Genomic DNA, 18,856 nt, shown 5'->3' with positions numbered 1-18,856 from the left:
ATAATTTTGATTGTAATTATTGTAATATAGACCTATATACATAAGTTTGATCTTGTGTACATGTGTGTGAGGGTATATTATGTGTGATATGGGGGTGAGTAAGGGTGAGAGGGATGAGAGCGTAGGGGTGGGGGTGAGTGGGCTGTGTATCTTTTATACATTGTACATTATTTAATATTTATATTGATTACTATGAGTTATTGTTGTTGTTGTTTGAAATGTATTTTTTGTCTTTTATATGAACGCACCGCCAATTTAGGCGTGTGCCGCTGATTCAAAAGCGTCTGTTCAAATAAATAAATAAAATAAAATAAAATAAATAAAATATAGTGCGTTGCGCACAGGCACAACGCCTAGACGTTGATCAACAAGCCTCAGCACACTTTAGTAGGCCTACAGGTTGTCGATGTCGCTCACCACCATGGCCCCATATCATTCCATAAACCATTAACAACAGCAACAACACGGGGATTTTGCGCACACCCTACTTACATTCCATAAATGACCATCGCAACCAGGATCAGCTTCTCGAGTTTCGTTCGGGTTAGTACAACGAGACAATTAGCAGTAAGTTCCGTGTCCAGTGGAATTTCAAGCTAACTCAATTTTTCCACTACCGTACTAAACCACCGCCAGGGTTCGAACCCGCAACCTCTACCATATTAAGTTGAACGCCTACATATGTAATCGACCGCGGAACTCTAGTCAACACTGATAAGGATTCATTTATCGTTAATATGACTATAATAGTGATTATATCAAGTGTGTCCAACTTACGTGTATGGTAGCCGCTGATTTTAGTACTGAAAGGTAGAAATTGACTAATATCCGTGTAACAACATATCCCCTTGTGGTCGGATATAAAGTTACTTCCTCTTTAACAAAATGTATGTGATAATGAAATTATTATACTCTATTCCGAGTATTCGGTTGCGTACCATGTTCCAAATTATTCGATTTCGGTTTGATAAAGTTGAAGGTCATGATCAATAATTCATTTGTTCAGTAAATAACAGCAACAGCAGGCATGCGCTATAAGGTTTTTGATCCGCTCGATCGACGACTTCACGTCAAGGCTTGACGAACCTACAGTAATTTGTTTACCCGGGGCTCACATTTTTATACATTTATCATGTATTCTCAAATCCTGTGGGCACATCGTAAATTTTTGATATGCTCCCCGGAATTTTCAGGTCTTTGGGAGCTAACGGCGCTTGTAAGCAGTAAGGGTGTTTTTTGGAGCTGAGAACAGTCAAACTGATCAAGGGTCTTTCTTTTATTTCTGAAAGACTTTCCTAATACACGTTCTGCTACAGATAGGCCTATAACTATTTTCTGTGATAGGCCCTAAATAATTATATCTTCATTAGATATTACAAAATACATGAAACATTATTTCGTAACACGCATTCTAAAAAAATAATCATGATGCATCATTGAATGCTGGATATAAAAAGGCTTAAATGATTAGGCAGGTGATAAAAATTTTGTAGAAATTTAGTAGAAAGAAATAGATAAAGATCCGGGACGGGTAAATAAGAAAGAAAAAAATCAAAACATGATTTATGTAAACTAGAAAGAGATGAAGATTGACAACGCGGCGGGCCGGCGGCTATAATGATTGACCGATAAAAATAAAAAATCCTAAATGTATTTAAAAGAATCTTCTGCATTACATATGTCCGCTCTAAATGCTATCTTCAGTAGATAGCGAAATAAAAAATCTTGAAACAAAAGATTTTCACAACACGACGCGTTCTGCTAAATTTATGAATAGGCCTACGTTTCCGTATACGCCATAATGCTATCTTCATTAGATAGCAAAAAACAACAACATAAAACATCAACATGTCAAAAGATAGGGGTCTATTCATACGTAGGCCTATGTTTAGCATTTTGCATTTTTATCGTCCAATTATCATTATAGCCAGCCCGCCGCATCATCAAACTTCAATTATTTTCTGTATCAGTAAATCATGCTATCTTCAGTAGATAACCATTTTGAACGGGACTCATATGTACATGTATAGCCTAAAATTATAATAAAAAGAGAAAAATGCTCTGACATAGGGGGCTATAATTATTGGCCGATAAATATAAATTCTAAATGTATTAAGTATAATCTTCTGTGTTCTGCAGGCCCGCCCTGCATGATGTATTCAGTATAGAGAGCGAAAAACAACGCATAAAACTAAAGACATTCACTGGCATGCGGTCTGCTAATTGCTTAATGTAAATATGAATTAATTTCTGCATGTATTAGGCCTATATCATAAGTGCTATAAGTGCGAAAAATATGAAACATAAAAATGATTTTTGATGCTTAAATAAGCAATCTTGTGTCTTGCTTTGTAGATATAATCAAGAGACAATTATTTATGACGTCACAATAATTAATGGTGTGTTGAACTCCAATTTCAGGTATTGACATTTGACATGCGCAAATCACTGGTCTTTATTTTTGTCATTAAATTGTGCAATGAACCTCGAGACTGTGGGGACCAAATCAGACAAAAGAAAGTATTGTGACTAATAATTGCTTGTTTAGTAGATTTTAAACGGATGACTTAATTTGTTTCTGTTAATAATGATAATTCCACTGCTTGTGAAGAGAATTGGGTATAGCATAATAGAGATAGGCCTATACTCCATATTTGAGACTATTTTTAATGCCTGTGAACCAATGGCATAGCTATAGGACCTTTTCAGAGACTGGGGGCGGGGGGCACGGAGTGGCAAGGCAACTTGTAAGGGGCAAATGTAAGCATTTTAATGTTTAGATCCTAAACACACTTCATATGATTATGTGTGTGACTATGTAAATTGGTAAAATGCAAATGTAAAAAAAAAATCTGCCCTAATTTTACATGGGCCCCATCAAAAGTTTCATGAAAAACATTTCTGAAACCAAATACTTTAAAAAAGAATAAAAAGAATATGTCGTTTGGTCATCGATTAATATCTCGATGATTTGATAAGCACGTCTTGTTTTTCATCAGTAAATCCGCTTTTTAATCAGACAACATCGCAAATTTGGTCGATTCTCCAACATTCAATCTGTCCACCTGCGTACATGGATCGAACCCTGGATTCGATCCCTGTACACATTCGATGGGTGTAGGCCTACCACTAGTCCGAATAATCAGACTCAGAACAAAATATTAATTTCTGACATGATCGTGTAAACAAACCAGGAGGTCGAAATCGTCCTCCTCGCCGAATACGAAAAGTCAGCGTAATAGTACGGCACTGGCCTACCACCTGCGTTATAAAGCAATCTTGACAAAAGGTCCACTTTATTAACTCGGTGATATAAGGCGTTCAACAAGTCCAAAAAAGGTCACATTTTAGGAGGTTTAAGCCCGGGGTTTAAGGTTAGCCGAGAGTTTTTCATGCGCTTGATTTCAGAGGGGCGTAAGTTCATAACAGAAACAGCCATGCAGAAAATGAACAAGCGTACTGGGACGTAGGCCTACTTACAATAGAATATTGATTGATCCACGGTCAATACATGAAACTTGGCTTAGCTCGTGCCCGGAGCTCGTGAGTCGGGGGCGGGCGGGGGGGGGTTACATGAGGGGCGACATGCCGGGTCGGATGCCGGGGGAGGGGTACAAGCCATTTTCGGCAATTTCATAAGGATTTTATAAATTTTAAAATTGATTGGGGCACTTCGTCAAGCTACGCCCTGGAAAATGTGTTGATTTTGAATTTATAGACGAATCCAAGTAGCCAAGTCATGGTCAGGATTTGGTCGGACATCTTTGGGTAGCCGCTAGCACCAACCTGGTGCTTTGAGCGTCCAATTGTGCAAATAAAAGCCGCCTAACACCTAGAGAAGATGCAAGGATGAGGAGGGTTAATAGAATAAAAGCTAATAATATATATAATGGATATAATTCCGCAGGTAATCCCGTCGCATCTATTCATACAGCGCACTGAATGGTCTATTGTTCTATTGTGTCCGATTTGAGCGCTGACATATTGGAAAATGTTGCCAATCAATATTCATGAGAGTGTACATTCAACGTCCAATTTTCGAAATTGGGTGACTTGTGCTTGGCAGGTGTAAAATACATCTGACTGGGCGTTTTAAATACGTAACGCATAAAGGCATTGACATCATCGAATGGCTGCCTATAGTGCTGTTAGTGTTAGGCCTTTGTGGGGGGGCTGTGTTTAGTTTCTATAATAATTATTATAAGGCCTACATTTATTTGTTATTCCTTTCTTTTCCTTTCTCTGTACTTATTCTTTCCTTGCTAAAGTATCACTCCCTCTTCTTATCTCCCTTCCTTCTCCATCCCCTCATACTTTTTGTCCCTCTTTCTCTCTTCCTCCAGCCCCATCTCATTCTTCATGTCCCCTCCTCCACCTCTTCCTCCCTCATCCCCTCCCAAGACCTCTCACAACAGAGCTGCCCCCCCTTCAGTACGCCACTGTTTATGACATGCTCCTTCTTAAGATAAAATAAAATATGTCAATTTGTGAAACAACTTTAATATAGGCCTATACCGGTATACTTATTATATGTTACATGTAGGCCTATACGTAGCTATTACCATTATACAGTAATAGACATGCAGACATGGCAGCCTTGATATGTAATCATTCAGCAAGCGCATTCAATTTATTTAAATGAAGCACCTACAGTCAGTGGGGTGACAACGAACTGCATCAGCGGCTAATGTGTGCCTTTTGAGCTTACGGCTACTCAATTACACCCTTGAGTGGTATAACAACAAAAGGTACTTTTCGTTATAGTAAGCGCTTTCACGCGACTTTCGTTTGATCACTTATTGACAGTAGTCTGCTAGGTAAAGCGTTAATACACTGTCTGGTCAGCTTACCGATTTAATGGTGGAAGCCCTTTGTCCCAAACAAAAGGTACCTTTCGATGAATAGCTTCTCAGGTTTCAAATCGGCACAAGTGTACAATGCGTTACATAATCTATTGCCTCTCCATTCTTAATAGCTCCATGTATTCATACATATAGTCCTTTTGTTCGCAAGTACATCAATGCATATACCGCGTGTAGTTAATCCGATTATTATGTCACTTCAACAGCGAATAGACCATGCTGTGTGTTTTGTCGAAGGGAACTGTATTGTGTTATTCCTTTGTCTGCCTGTGTTTTCGCGGAAGGTGTAAAACGGGTGATGGAATGCAGTTTAAAATTTCCGCCAAGGCCGAATCATTTCACATTTTGAGTGCATTGTAGCCGACGGCTACCCAACTAAAGGCTGCTAGTCAGGTGTAGGAATGCGTGAATTTAGATTCGTCTATAGCCTTGATATCTTTGAGGAAATAAATCAATGCTGCTATTCCCCTGATTACAATGTAATAGGGTACAACAATAACATCAACAACAATATCAAAAAGCAATTATTTGCAAATCGAATTTGGGAAGAATATTCAAAAAGACAGACTTAGCAGGCCAACAAATTTCTGAATTACATAAAGTGAAAAACAATCAATCACGATTCACTGCAGTCAGCGAATCAATCAAATAAAACTAAAAAGAAAGGAGCAAGAAAGAATAAAGAAATAGTGAAAAAGAAAGAAAGAGAGAGAGAGAAAAAAAAAAAAAAAAAAGAAAGTAAGAAAGAAACAGAAAGGAAAGAAAGAAAGAAATGGAAAAAAAAGAAAAAAGAGAGAAAGAAAAGGGAAAGAAAGGAAGTAAAAATGAGAAAAGAGAGAAAAAGGAAAGAAAATTCAGCCACATGGGGACTCGAACCCACAAAAATTTTTCATAACAGATTCCCAGTCCAACGCTCTATCCACTAGACCATACATCAGCTTACGCAATTTTTATTCTCGAAGCGGATATGTAACTATAATTTGATGTAATTATTTGATTACAATCGCGTCCGCACAATGGCTCTTAGAATAAACACGCATGTCGGCGCTGAAATTTTGAACGAACTGATGGAGGAAAACCTCGTTTTTTGCAATACTAGCTTCAATTTGGAGTGAAAATCAAATGGGATAGCAATTGGCAGAATGTTGAGAAATAATGTAGGTATTCAGATGTCTAAATTAACGCCCCGTTATCAAGATATCGATAATTTCACAAAACATTTTTTTCTCAGACAAGATTCTCGAAAATGTTACCCAAAAACGGGCTTTTAAAATTTGATCGGTACTGTATTTGGTTCTTCCCCATGGCAACATTATTTCTTTAATCGATTTGTAGAAAAAAAAAAAAAAAGGAGAAAACAATCACTCGGCGTGGTTTTATACGGAGCGAACATTTGAAAAAACTGCATGGAACGTGTTTTTGATCTTGTGAACATGGTGCGTAAAAATGATTTAAACGAAGGATTTTCAAACGGATTCTAAATTTTTTTATAAACACACAAAAATAATGTAAAGATACATCCATGCACCAACATTTGACCCACTGCGATATTTGATTGCTGAGAAAACGCGGTTTTAGAGAACAACTTTATACGTCTTTTATACGTTTTTTATACGTTTCTTCGTGTAACCTTAAGCGCACTGACTTTGTATTCGGTAAGGGTCCACTTTTTGGAAGCCCCGCTCCCCCCCCCCCCACACACCCCGCCCACACCCAAAAAATCTGTACACGGACCTGTCATTGACAGAGCGCGAAACTCAAATGAAAACGTTAGTCATTTGGCCATGACTATATCATTTACTGAATTATAAATTATTTTTGTAATGTTTTGTCCAACTTACCTATATGTAACAGAGTCGCCGTAACCAAATATCAAGGTGAGAAATTGACTTCTTCGGGACAACACTCCTTGTGGTCGAATATCTCTCCAAATTCTCGAAACGTTCGAGGCGTTAAGCGTTCTGTTAAACACGGTGCAATAGACGTTTGTTGTGGATAGTGCGATGTTTAGTTCCGGAGTGAAGTTCACATTTATTCGGTTTTATAACTGGAATCATGCTGTTATGATTCATTGTTAAATAATGTTTAAATACCATAACAGGTGAAATCGATTAACAGTGAATTGCAATTGCGTAAACACGATCGATCGACCAAAAATGTGTGTACAATAACCCAGGGTGATTTAAAATGAACTGTAACCAACTTCAAAAATTAAAATAAAATACTTCCCGACATGTAAATAATTTGTGTTTGTAAGCTGTAACAGGATAGTAATGTTTCCTATTATATTGGTGAAAAAATCATGTCTTTACCTCTAATGTTTTTTGGAAAACACACCAAAAACGATGTTGCACACGGATGAGTATTTTATTCAAACTATCTGTTCTACAGCATTTTGCTCACTCAACTGCCCTCAGACACTTTCAGTTCAACATAAATTGCGCATGTTTATTTTAAAATGAAAATAAGATAAATTGATAAATAAATACAATTAAAATTAAATACATTTAAATAATTTTATATTGCAAGCTGTAATAGGGTAGTAGGCTATGTTTCCTATTATTGGTGAAAAGATCAGGTCTCAGTTACGAGTGTATGGAAATTGCACCAGCACCATTTCTATTTGAATTCAAATTTCCCTCTACAATTTCAAATGAACGGGTCCTTTGTTCTACATGTATTATTTAACATGTAATCTTTGCAAACCTGACATTCTAATTGAATATCAATATTATTGATTTATGCGAAATAACATTTGTCTTTGTTTTGCTGTACATGTACGTAGTCATGATATAGTTGCATTTTGTTACTGCGGTTGAGAACACGGATAAACTTAGTTCCGTGTCAATTAGCTCGAGATTCGGCTAAAATACAGGTTTACATTTACTATCTTACATTATCTTGCTGTATTTCAGCTAGAGCTCCAAACGACAAGCTTCCGGGTTTTTTTTGGAGAACAATACTGTTACGTAAGATGAAGAAGAAACCCGCCTCGGAGCCCGCCCTACTCATTATTTCATTGTACTTATTGCAATTTGCCTCCACACATTACGTAATCAACACAAAGCTTTTGTGAGGATTAGTGAGTGGATAAGAAATTGACAGTGGAGGATACGAAGGACACGCCGATTGTTAGTTGTCAATCATGAATTGCCGCAACGTATTAATATTTTACTGCATGGCATTCCGCAAACACCAAGACAAATTATGCCGTATTTTTCCAAAGATCATCTCATATGAAGTAAGCTGAATGCGATCTGTACTTTTGTAACATTCCGATCGCTTTTGATCACCTATTATCGGCGAATTTGCTTGAAAACACGTGAGTTCATGTTGTGTAAACATGATTAGCATAGACACAAATGAAATTACGATGCAATACAATGCAATTTGAATGCGCAGCAGATCTATAGAAATAACGTTGCCCGGTTTTATGCAGAATTAGACCCTGTCTGGTGTCAATGGGTTTTTAGCGGGTTCGCCGTCGGACAAGTTTAGAACTGTCAAGCTTTCGTCAGGAGTAGCTCCGACTTCTTCAGGATAAAAGTACCTAAGAATGAGACATGTAGACCGCCCCTTACCTACTAATGGCTCTGAAAAGAGCCGTTCACTGAAGACTGCCCCTTGTCAACAGATAACAAGCAGACCTCGCCTATCTGCTAAATTTATAGGTTTGGTGGCTCTGAAAAGAGCCGTTCACCGAAGACTGCCCCTTGTCAACAGAAAACAAGCAGACCTCGCCTATCTGCTAAATTTAAAGATGGCTCTGAAAAGAGCCGTTCACTGAAGACTGCCCCTTGTCAACAGAAATCAAGCAGACCTCGCCTATCTGCTAAATTTAAAGGTTTGGTGGCTCTGAAAAGAGCCGTTCGCTGAAGACTGCCCCTTGTCAAAAGAAACTTGACAAGCAGACCTCGCCTAGGGGGGAAGGTGGGGCATAACGGAACACTTAACTTCGAGGATGCTCTGTGACGTCACCATAAGTAATATGACTGTAAAAAGTATATGTTCAGTTGAAGTTTGTATTTACCTTTAATATACCATTAACCAATATAACTTGAATCTTACAATTTTTAAAAAAATGAAGAAATATTTTCAAAAAAATAAATCCGTTTTGCCCCACTATCGGGGCAAAACGGAACCCCTATGGGGCAAAACGGCACCCTGGGTGTAAACTTATATCAGTAGTTCCATCGGTAGGCCCTAGGCCTAGTTATATGTAGGCCTATATTCAGTTACAATATTAAGTGGGCCTACCATCTCTGTGGAGTGAGTGGTTAACTTCTTATAGACTTATAGTAGGCCTATAATATGTATGACCAATATTTGATTAGAAAGAAATATTAAGTAGGCCTACCCATCTCTGTGGAGTAAGTTAACTTTTAATCATTAATTCTATCTGTAGGCCTAGTTTAATATGCCTATGTTTCAGCAAAGTGTTTACCATGCTCGAGTAGGCCCCTAGATAACGCCTACATTTCCTTGAGTGAATACGTATTATGTCCAATTGGGGCAAAACGGAACCCATCTGTGGGGCAAAACGCCCGGGGCAAAACGGAACTCTGTTCCGTTTTGCCCCATACCTGATTTTTTAGGAATAGGTTGCATGCATAATACATTGTAGCATATAGGCCATGCAGTTCATACAGCTCAAAGCTAGTACCTTAGTGTTTACAATATACACAATTAATTGAGAATCCGATATTAATGAAGTAAAATTTCCGCGCATTAAACATCTACATATCTTACGTCAGAGAGGTTGTAATTTTTTGACTCGATCTTGCTCGGAAGTCAGTAGATTGTTTCAGATCAAATTTTGTGTGGCCATACTTGTGTTCCTCAATATAATTTGCATAGACGGCAGTATTGCCAAGGCCTATTTTTCCGTTGGGTCCGTTTTGCCCCGGGGGTCCGTTATGCCCCACCTTCCCCCTATCTGCTAAATTTAAAGGTTTAGTGGCTCTGAAAAGAGCCGTTAATTGAAGAATGCCCCTTGTCAACAGAAAACAAGTAGACCTCGCCTATCTGCTAAATTTAAAGGTTCGGTGGCTCTGAAAAGAGCCGTTCACTGACGACTGTTCCTTGTCAAAAGAAAACAAGCAGACCTCGCCTATCTGCTAAATTTAAAGGTTTCAGATTTTATTTTTAGAATGTTGCAACAATTTGTTTGTCAAAAGTGATTCTTGAGCTAAAATGTGACGGGGGGGGGGGATCAAAAATGTGATCACTTATAAAGCTCCATGCTTTTGGCCCTTCTAAGCTACCGTTAAATTATTGGCGACATAAATCAACTTTTTTCGGTCAACACTTCCGCCCTAATAAGCTACCGTAAAAATAGTCTCATCTCATCCATTCCCTCCAACCATTGCTTGGCTATATTAGCGGCGCAGTTCTGAGATGAGGCAGTTAAATACGGCAGCGTGATCACCGACACGGGATCGGAGCAACAAAATGAGGGTGGAAAAATGCTATTTCTGCTCTGGTCCATTATATCCTGGACATGGAATCCAATTTGTCAGGAACGATAGTAAGGTAGGGGAATCAAATTGATGTCAGTATTATATATGAGTGCGAGATTTCATGGTATTGACGGATTTGAGTGCCAGAAAACATCGTGTCTACGCGTCCAGGCTGTTGAATTCGGCAACCACCATTGACCATGTTGCACAATCAGTGACAATAAACACCATTTTACACACCACTGTGTTCTTTTATAGAAATTAAATTGTTGTAGACTACTAGTATTTTTATGAAAATTTTACTACTAGTATTTTTTATTTAAAGTAGAATTTGACCGGGAGGATTAAATACAAACATAGTCGATCTCGTAGACAATTTTTATTTTATAGACGTTCGCTTTTTGTAGACATATCTCTGGCTAACTCTGCTTGAAGAAAAGGTATAACATTGTGAAGATAGGACATCCAGGTCCTACTCTGCTATGTTTGGCTGAGTAACGTGTACAGTGATTTCTGATCTCAGGTAGAATTTTGTAAGCTGCTACATACAAGAATCTGTGTGGAATATCGCAGATATTTTAAAATAGCATTTTAATATCGTACACACAGTAGGCCTACAGGCAATCCTCACATTTTGATTTACTTTAGGAAGTGAAATGCATCTTTAATATTTGTCAAATTTAAAACTGAATGACTCTCCTTTTGTAATTTTTAAACATTTTTTCCAGATATTTAAATTTTGTCGTGGAAAATGTCACAAAGCTTTCAAGAAGAAGCGTAATCCTCGTAAGGTGAAATGGACCAAGGCTTTCAGAAAATCGGCCGGAAAAGAACTGGCTGTGGTATGTATAGCTTGAGCTGCATGAATAGCATCTATTTCGAGGGCTCATCACAACACTGCAGGGTTGGCGTGATTTAAATAAGTTGATTTTAAATCACGATTTAAATTGCGATTTTCCCATGATTTAACCAAAGTTTTTTCTTTGAAAATTTCACATGTAAAACATGTTTTGATTTTTTACCACATAAGATTGCGCATATGTTTAGCATTCCACTGGCCTTTTTTGTCTCATGGTGTAGCAGTTCTTGTAATAAAAAAATGATTTTAAAAAAAATCTGATTTTTAAAGGTGGTACCACACCCCTTGATAAATTTGTGACTATTTTTGCATTTTTCTCAAAAAATAATAACACACTGGTAACAAAAGTTATATATAATAGGGGCAAGGAGTCCAGTTAGTGTCTCAAGATAAGCATTACATTATTGATGAAAAGAATAGAGGTGCTGCTAGAATTCATTTCTTTTAAATAATGAACCACTTGTGTTGGGCATGGCTTGTGCAAGAGATTGATATTTATATTGCGAAGACCACATGAAGACCAAATCAATTGTGCCGCAGATGACAAACATTTGTATTTTTCTTTCTTTTACTGTCATATTGTGAAGTGCCAAATAGTGGAAGTGTTAGGGCTCATATTGAAATACCCTACCACGTTTTCACACAGAAAGAAGGCAGGATTCCCATCGCTAAGCGCACGCCTCAGGAAAGCTTGGTCATAAAACGGAAGGATTATGCATCAGTGATACACCCTGCCCAGGATTTTAACAAAAGAAGGCTAGCACAGGAAAGCTGCAGGATGGCGCACACCTTCCTGTGTAAGGGAATTTTAATATGAGCCCTTAGTTCAATACCTTTAGAAAATATTTCTCTGTGATGACTCATGTTGATTTTGGCTAAATATGTTGTATTTTCAAGGGTACATGATTCCGCTTGATTCATATATTGTGCACCAATTTGACCCCCTAGCTTACCGAATAAATACTGCAGTTTTCCAATCTTGATTTGAAAAGGTCTATAGGCTTATATTTTAGATGTAGATGTGGTGTTAAGTTTCTCTGTTCTTCATTATCAATTGCAACATTTTTTTATTATTTTTTCAGGATAATTCCTTTGAATTTGAGAAAAGAAGAAATATTCCAGTGAAATATAGCAGAGAGTTATGGCAGAAGACAATAAAGGCTATGGCCAGAGTTGAGGAGATTAAAACAAGGCGACAAGATCAGTATATTATCAACAGGTAAGTGGTCATTTCAAAGGGGGGGCAACCGTCACTCAGAAGACCCGTTACTCAGAAGGCCTACTCAGAAAACCCATCACCCACAAGGTCTGCTGTTCAGAATTCTGAAGAGCGGGCTTGTTTTCATTTAAAATGACTTACTAACCAAAAGACCAGTTAATCAGGAGGCCCGCTACTCAAAAAATATTTTCTGAGTAGCGGGGCTTCTGATTAACAAGACCTTTGCAGAATCACACCCTCTATTCAGACAACCCGCCACTCAGAAAACCCCGATCTCAGGGTTAGGGCTAAGGTCGGGGCTAGGGTAAAGGTTAGGGCTAACTCAGTTCTTTCAAATAATTAAAACAGCCCACTAGTCAGAATTCTGAATGGTGGGCATTCTGAGTAGCGGATCTTCTGGGTAACAGATACAGCCCGCTAGTCAGAAAACCCGCTAGTCAGAAAAAACAATTATGAGTAGCAGGACTTTTACATAAAATACAACAAAAAGCCCACTATTCAGAAAGTCTGTTATTCAGAAGCCCCCCTACTCAGAAAACTAGCAGGCCTTCTGAATAATGGATCTTCTGACGTTATCGAGGGTTCAGTGCACCACTGCCCTTAGCTCTTAATCAGAGCCCTTGTGATATGAACTAAGTCCAGTTTAGTGACTTGGACACAAAGCATGCACAAACCTTCTGAGGTCCTGAGACTGCCCCTCTCCTCCGATCATGAAATATTTAGTGACCGCTGAGAGCCCTCATGATATGACAAAACTCCAGTCTAGTGACTAGGGTACAAACCATGCACATACACCCTCAGATCACCAGAGGTCCTGAAACTGCCCCTCCCCTCTGATGGTGTAATATTTAGTGACCGCTGCCAGGTAATTCACTAGCACATCTAGAACAGCTCAGAGAGGGTAGGTCATGGTTTTCACATTTTGTTTTTAAGATAACAACTTTATTGAGGACTCATATCAAGGCACAGAAGCTGAGCTGCACTGCCAGCCACATGGCCATTTTGAGAAAAAGATAGGAAGATTTGTTCATATACATGTACTGTACAACCATATGATGAGGCCTTGTTATACTGTAAATTCTGTAATGTAACTTTGAAAGGGTGTGTTATGGAGATGATGCTGAAAGATAATTTTTTTTTCTGAAATTATGTTTTTTCTTTTGTTTCTTCCAGATTAAAGAAGGGCAAGGCTCTAAGGAAAGAACGAGACATCAAGGAGGTGAAAGAAAGCATCCATTTGATAAAGTCTCCTGCAGCAGGTGAGTCTATAATATCCATGTGTCAAGGCTGTACTGTTATATATTTCAAAATCAATATTTCCGACTTCGGTCTGATTTTGTTTGATCACATCACATCACATATGTGACCATCCTCCACAACTGAGCCCGGATGTCGCCAGTGCCACTATTGAATTATGCTCCATTGAACTTAACAATAAACAATAGGAAACAAAGGATTTATTGACTGTTTTATTGATTTTTCACTACTTAAATGTCAAGTACTATAATAGACATGATATACATAATTTTAAAGCTAATTTCAAGCAGAATATTTTGGTTGAATATCTCAAAAATGATGATTGGCGACTTCAGGGCTCAGTTGTGCTGGATGGTCACATATAGTCAAATAGGCATGTAGACATCTACATCAAAAAGTCATGTCAAGTGAAGACAGCTGTAGCTATTCATTGTTTGAATTAGGAAATATATTAATTTCGAACTCCTATTTCAATATGTTTTATGAGAAAAATATGAGCTTTCACCTGATACCAAAATCTTCAATTTGATGGAATTATGTGGAAAAATAAAAGTAGTAAATTTCAATTTGTAAAACAGTCTGGTCCATGGAGGCCAAAGGAGGCGTTTTTGAAAATTGGGTTAGGATAATTATTACCTTATTATATACAAACATTAGGTTAACCATTATCATATACTGAAAACACCAAAGGTCTAACATACTTGATTCTCAAGATTTTCTTGTGTATTTTCTTGGTTTTTTTACTATATATTTTTGCCTTTCAAATTTCGCTGCCTTTGGTCTCCATAGACGAGATCGTGTTGCAGATAAGAAACTTGTGTTTCATTCCAAATTTTTTAATTTTTTTTAAATTTTCACCTTTCAGGTCTCAAGAGGAAAGAAGAGGAGAAACTTGTCCAAGTTGTGGCAGAAAAGGATACAGAGACCAAGATGGAGGAGAGCTAGTTGTAAAACAGAGAACTTTGTATATATTTATTTGTATTTCAACACACGGAACTCGTAAAATGGAGGCACAAGTAACAAATAGGTGTACGAATATGGTTACTTGATAAACCTGGTTATCAGTTAACCTGCACACCTACAATTTTGGCTCCCATTTGTGACAGTTCAATAAAGCATGCCAGCATAACAGCTTTACTTTTTCACTGTACGTACCTTTGAACGGATACGCCATCTTGCTACCGAAACAAGGTCCTCCCTGCAAACTCATGGGCAAAGAGTGCATTTTTGTTTCTCACGCTTTTCTAGTAACAAGCCAGAAGGCTTTTCCAAACTTCTGAAGCATATTCCTTGGTACAGTTGAATGGGCTGAAGTGGGGAATTGCATTATAAACCAGCATTTACTTTCAAGACTGGTTGGTATTTTTATGACAACTTTGGAATGGTACTCTGGGAATGGTACCTTCAAACAAGGTACAATTGTTCATGTGTATAGATAAGGCCTAAAGGTACTAGATTTATGTGGAAACAATTGAATAAAAAATGTTGCTGAACCACCAACTGACCAAAAAAACAATTTAAAAAAAAAAAAAATTATTTGTATGCCTGATGCCTCCCACTTGACAAAAAGATCCACTCTTCCTGGTAACAGTTTTTAAAATGTACCCATGTAGGTCCAAGTATGAAAGAAAAGTTAACAGACGTACCACTTTTTGATGCTAAACTTGTCAAAATTGCAACACAGTAAATATTTGGTTTGGGGTTAAGTCCAATTTGGGTTATATTTTTCTTGTGGGGTTGGGTAAGGTCAATATTTCGGAAATTTCGCACCCTGGAAAAAGGTCCAGGCTGTGTAGATTTTATGTCGTAAATATAACAAGGCAGTGAAAATGCCTTGTTAATGCTTTGGAAAAGTTACAAGACTTTGGACCTCTACCATTGCCCGAATAGGGGACACAATTGGTGACCTCATACTATGGCACAAAAGAACTACTGCATGCCCAGAATTTACCTGGTGTAGCAGAGCAAATACTCTCCATTTTAGATTTCAGCTTGTATGGCACAATTTTTCATAAATGCTAAGAACATTACCTTAATCCCTTTTCGCTAAGTAAGTAAATTGAACCCTGTGCATGCCATACATGTAGTGGAGTAAATGAGCCTGTCAAATAATATCATAGGAGTAAAAAACAGGTTCTTGTGAAAGAAAATGTAGAAATGGCAAAACACAAGGAAATAAAACAGAAGATTGTAATTCAAAGAATTAAGTTGTCTGATTTATTTATTTTCCTGTAAATCTCCCTACCCAATCAACTGTAATGTGGCGTTCTCTATTAGGGTGGCCCAAAGAGACTGGACCCAAGGGGACCGATTCAAAATTGTCATGTGTAATGCTATGGCGAATCTAGCATTATTGGTTAGTCGCACATGAACTTGGAAGTGCAAAATGCCTTCAGCATTTATCGGCCAAAGCCTGAAAAGGAATAACTGGAATCTTAAGCTTGAACATTAAGGTTTGTGCAAGCAGTGCTTAGCATTCTTTTTTGGCCCTGCATGTTGCATGCGCAACAAACTACCACACCAGGCTCATACCAAAATAATCCAGGTAAATCACTATTTTTGCCCTCCATGAGTGACATACAAACATGACAGAGTTGGTACTCTTTGGTTCTACACGAGGTGCCCGTGGGGGCTTCTCAAGTTTGGTTTGGGTAGGGGTATGCTGCTGAGGATCTGAAGGGATACCCATCAATATACCAATTTTGTAGAAAATTTGGCCTTCAATATACCCAAATTCACAATTTTGCTAAATTTAGCACAAATTGTCTTTATTTTTACAAATTGTCCTCCAAATTCTGGGGAAATTTTAAAAATGCTGACTACAGGGAGGCAATCCAAAAAAATTAAGACAACTTTGAAAAAAGACCCATCCATATACCAAAACTGGCCTAGAAAAAGGGTCATTGATATACCAAAAGGCTGAAAATGCTACCCATGTTTGTGGCACATCCCCATTCGGTCCCAGCTTCAACCTCATTGGGTGGTCACAAATCTTCAATTTTGGCTGATAGCTGGCTATTCAAAATTATATTGACACAATCTAATCAAACTAGGCCAAAGAAATGAATTATGTCAATTTTGAATATGTACAGACTATTATAGCCCTTTGCAACAATGTCTAATACTCTTTATGCCAATTTTCTTAATTTATTCCCCTAATCTAATTACCCATATTCCGTTTCCCCCCAACTTGCTTATGTGAAAATAACACATATCCCACATACCGTACCTATGTAATCTGAATGTTGAGCCACGTTCCATTGCATTACCCCTCCCAATTTACCCTTTTTGGCCTGGTTGGATCAGATCATGTCACATTGTGGTATTCCAGTTGAAGTCCATGTACCCCCTATTGAAGATATGTGGTGTAGATTTCAAATGGAGCCACACATTCAGGTAACCCTATTTGAAATTTGCACTCCCTGTGTGGAAGATAAAGGCCATGTCAGGACCGCGACACTCCGGCACTTGTTGGAAGACATATGGTACAGCAGGCAGTACATGTACAATGTGATTCTCTCATTTATAATTAGGATTACGTCATTGCCAGAGCTTGTTTATTTGTTCATTAGAATGATTGACAGCGGTGGGCGGACTTATACTCTAAAAATGTGATTCTCGGATAAATTATAGGTCACTAGGTCAATTCGGACCGTCTCTTCCTCAGATCTCTTATGTAGGACTCTATGGTATCTTCTCATTACACGATCGTAGGAAGACTTGGCCGGCGACGACGCTTGCGAATTGCCTGTCTTCAGCTGCGGTATAGCACGGTATAGGCAGTTTGTAGAGAGTGTCCTATCTCTATATTAAAGGATCTCTGGCCATGTCCTCCATGATTTCATCATAAATACGGTAGCCCATTTTCCTGCAAATATTTATGAAAACTGCAAAACAATGAAACATGCAAGAGAACCAGCCATAATTGTCATACTTGGATATTTCCAATTACTTTATTAAATACTTCACAGAATACTCGGTTTCTACGACTCTGTGGACACTGGGTAACTATGTCTTACATTTTCCAGTTGATGTTGTGGACACTGTAACTACATGTTATGTTCTTAAGTAAGTTTTGCAAAGTAAATTCCAGTAAATAGAGACCTTGCGAAATGAAGCTACTTTAACTTTAACGTCTAGAGGATTATAGAGGATTATGTATTCAAAACACTTTGTTTTGAATACATAATCTTCTATAATCCTCTAGACATTAAAGGAGTATTTTGTGATCCTAGCATCCTCTTTTTATGACATTTTTCAGTACATATCCACGAAAAAAGCATATTCCCAAAATTTCAGTTGATTCTGATTTTGCGTTTGCGAGTTATGCATGATTATGTGTATTACACTGCTCCATAGACAATACGTTGTAATTTCGTTCTGGTGCACCAGAACGAAATTCAAATTTCGCGATATCTTTGCTAAACGAATTAATCTGCAAGAAATATTTTGTACATAAACATTATGTAGCCAGAGTATTCCAGTGATATAAAAATCTCAACTTTTTTTTGAGAAAAGTGGGGGATGAGGCTGTGGATCACGAAATGCCCTTTAAAGTTAAAGTAACTTCATTTCGCAAGGTCTCTATTAACAAATTGTGACTTTATCTGCAATCAGCTCAAGCACATACTGCAATACAGCCATACATAGAAATGAAGGTATTTTAACCAGTCTTACTACATATCCACATGCACAATATCAAGATGCAGTCCCTGAACACCGTAAATCTTCCAGGAAGTCCAACACTGTTGTCTTGACACACTGGATTTATCAAATACTATCGATCTGAGATCTTACGCATCTGGCAATAACAATGTACCCATGCATACTGACATTTTCACTTCATATCTACTGGAACAGGCTCAACCACAATTTATTCACCTGAATATATAAATTACTGCATATTGATGGAATGTTGTCCAGATACAATATACAGGGGTGTGAGAGTTCCTCTTTTCAGCTGATTTCCTCCTTTTTGAAAAACTTTTTGTGCCAAAATTTCAGCTTTTTCTTATATTTTCAGCCTATTTTTGACAGTTTACTGTGATTTCATGCTGTTTTCCTCGTTTTTTGCCTGTGGCCTCTCACACCTCTGAATAGTGTTAGTTATAATAGCCAACATAACATTGACAAAGTGTCAACCATCGCTTGATCTGTGTCAAGACCCTATATTACTTCCTACAAAAGTGCATGAAATGTT

General features: G+C 37.9%; 2 protein-coding genes across 3 annotated transcripts in view; one reads left to right on the top strand and one right to left on the bottom strand.

Moving 5' to 3' along the window:
• Positions 1–18,856, bottom strand: part of LOC140171659 (prestin-like) — a 129,521-nt gene that overhangs the window by 21,415 nt on the left and 89,250 nt on the right. Inside the window, exon 1 of one of the 2 annotated variants that reach the window (XM_072194953.1) lies at positions 493–685. The exons of the other annotated variant lie outside the window; for it this stretch is intronic. Coding sequence (XP_072051054.1) covers positions 493–499 — 7 coding nt within the window. The 5' untranslated portion in view covers positions 500–685. Of the gene's footprint in view, positions 1–492; positions 686–18,856 lie in introns of those variants that run through there. 2 annotated transcript variants of the gene reach the window in all.
• On the top strand, positions 10,250–15,103 carry LOC140171663 (probable ribosome biogenesis protein RLP24). The gene is made up of 5 exons (XM_072194959.1): positions 10,250–10,394; positions 11,050–11,163; positions 12,263–12,399; positions 13,573–13,658; positions 14,522–15,103. The coding sequence occupies exons 1-5, from the start codon at positions 10,314–10,316 to the stop codon at positions 14,599–14,601; spliced, it is 498 nt and encodes a 165-aa protein (XP_072051060.1). The 5' UTR covers positions 10,250–10,313; the 3' UTR covers positions 14,602–15,103.

The sequence above is a fragment of the Amphiura filiformis genome, chromosome 15 (assembly GCF_039555335.1).
Source record: "Amphiura filiformis chromosome 15, Afil_fr2py, whole genome shotgun sequence".
Lineage (NCBI taxonomy): Eukaryota > Metazoa > Echinodermata > Ophiuroidea > Amphilepidida > Amphiuridae > Amphiura > Amphiura filiformis.
The sequence above is the reverse complement of the archived record's forward strand: the minus strand, read 5'-3'. Positions and strand labels throughout refer to the sequence as shown.

Bases quoted from the DNA above. Each gene is read 5' to 3' on its own strand.
- LOC140171663 (XM_072194959.1), top strand. From the start codon at position 10,314: ATGAGGGTGGAAAAATGCTATTTCTGCTCTGGTCCATTATATCCTGGA. The intron at 10,395-11,049 runs GTAGGGGAATCA...CATTTTTTCCAG, and splicing joins TTGTCAGGAACGATAGTAAG to ATATTTAAATTTTGTCGTGG. The intron at 12,400-13,572 runs GTAAGTGGTCAT...TGTTTCTTCCAG, and splicing joins GATCAGTATATTATCAACAG to ATTAAAGAAGGGCAAGGCTC.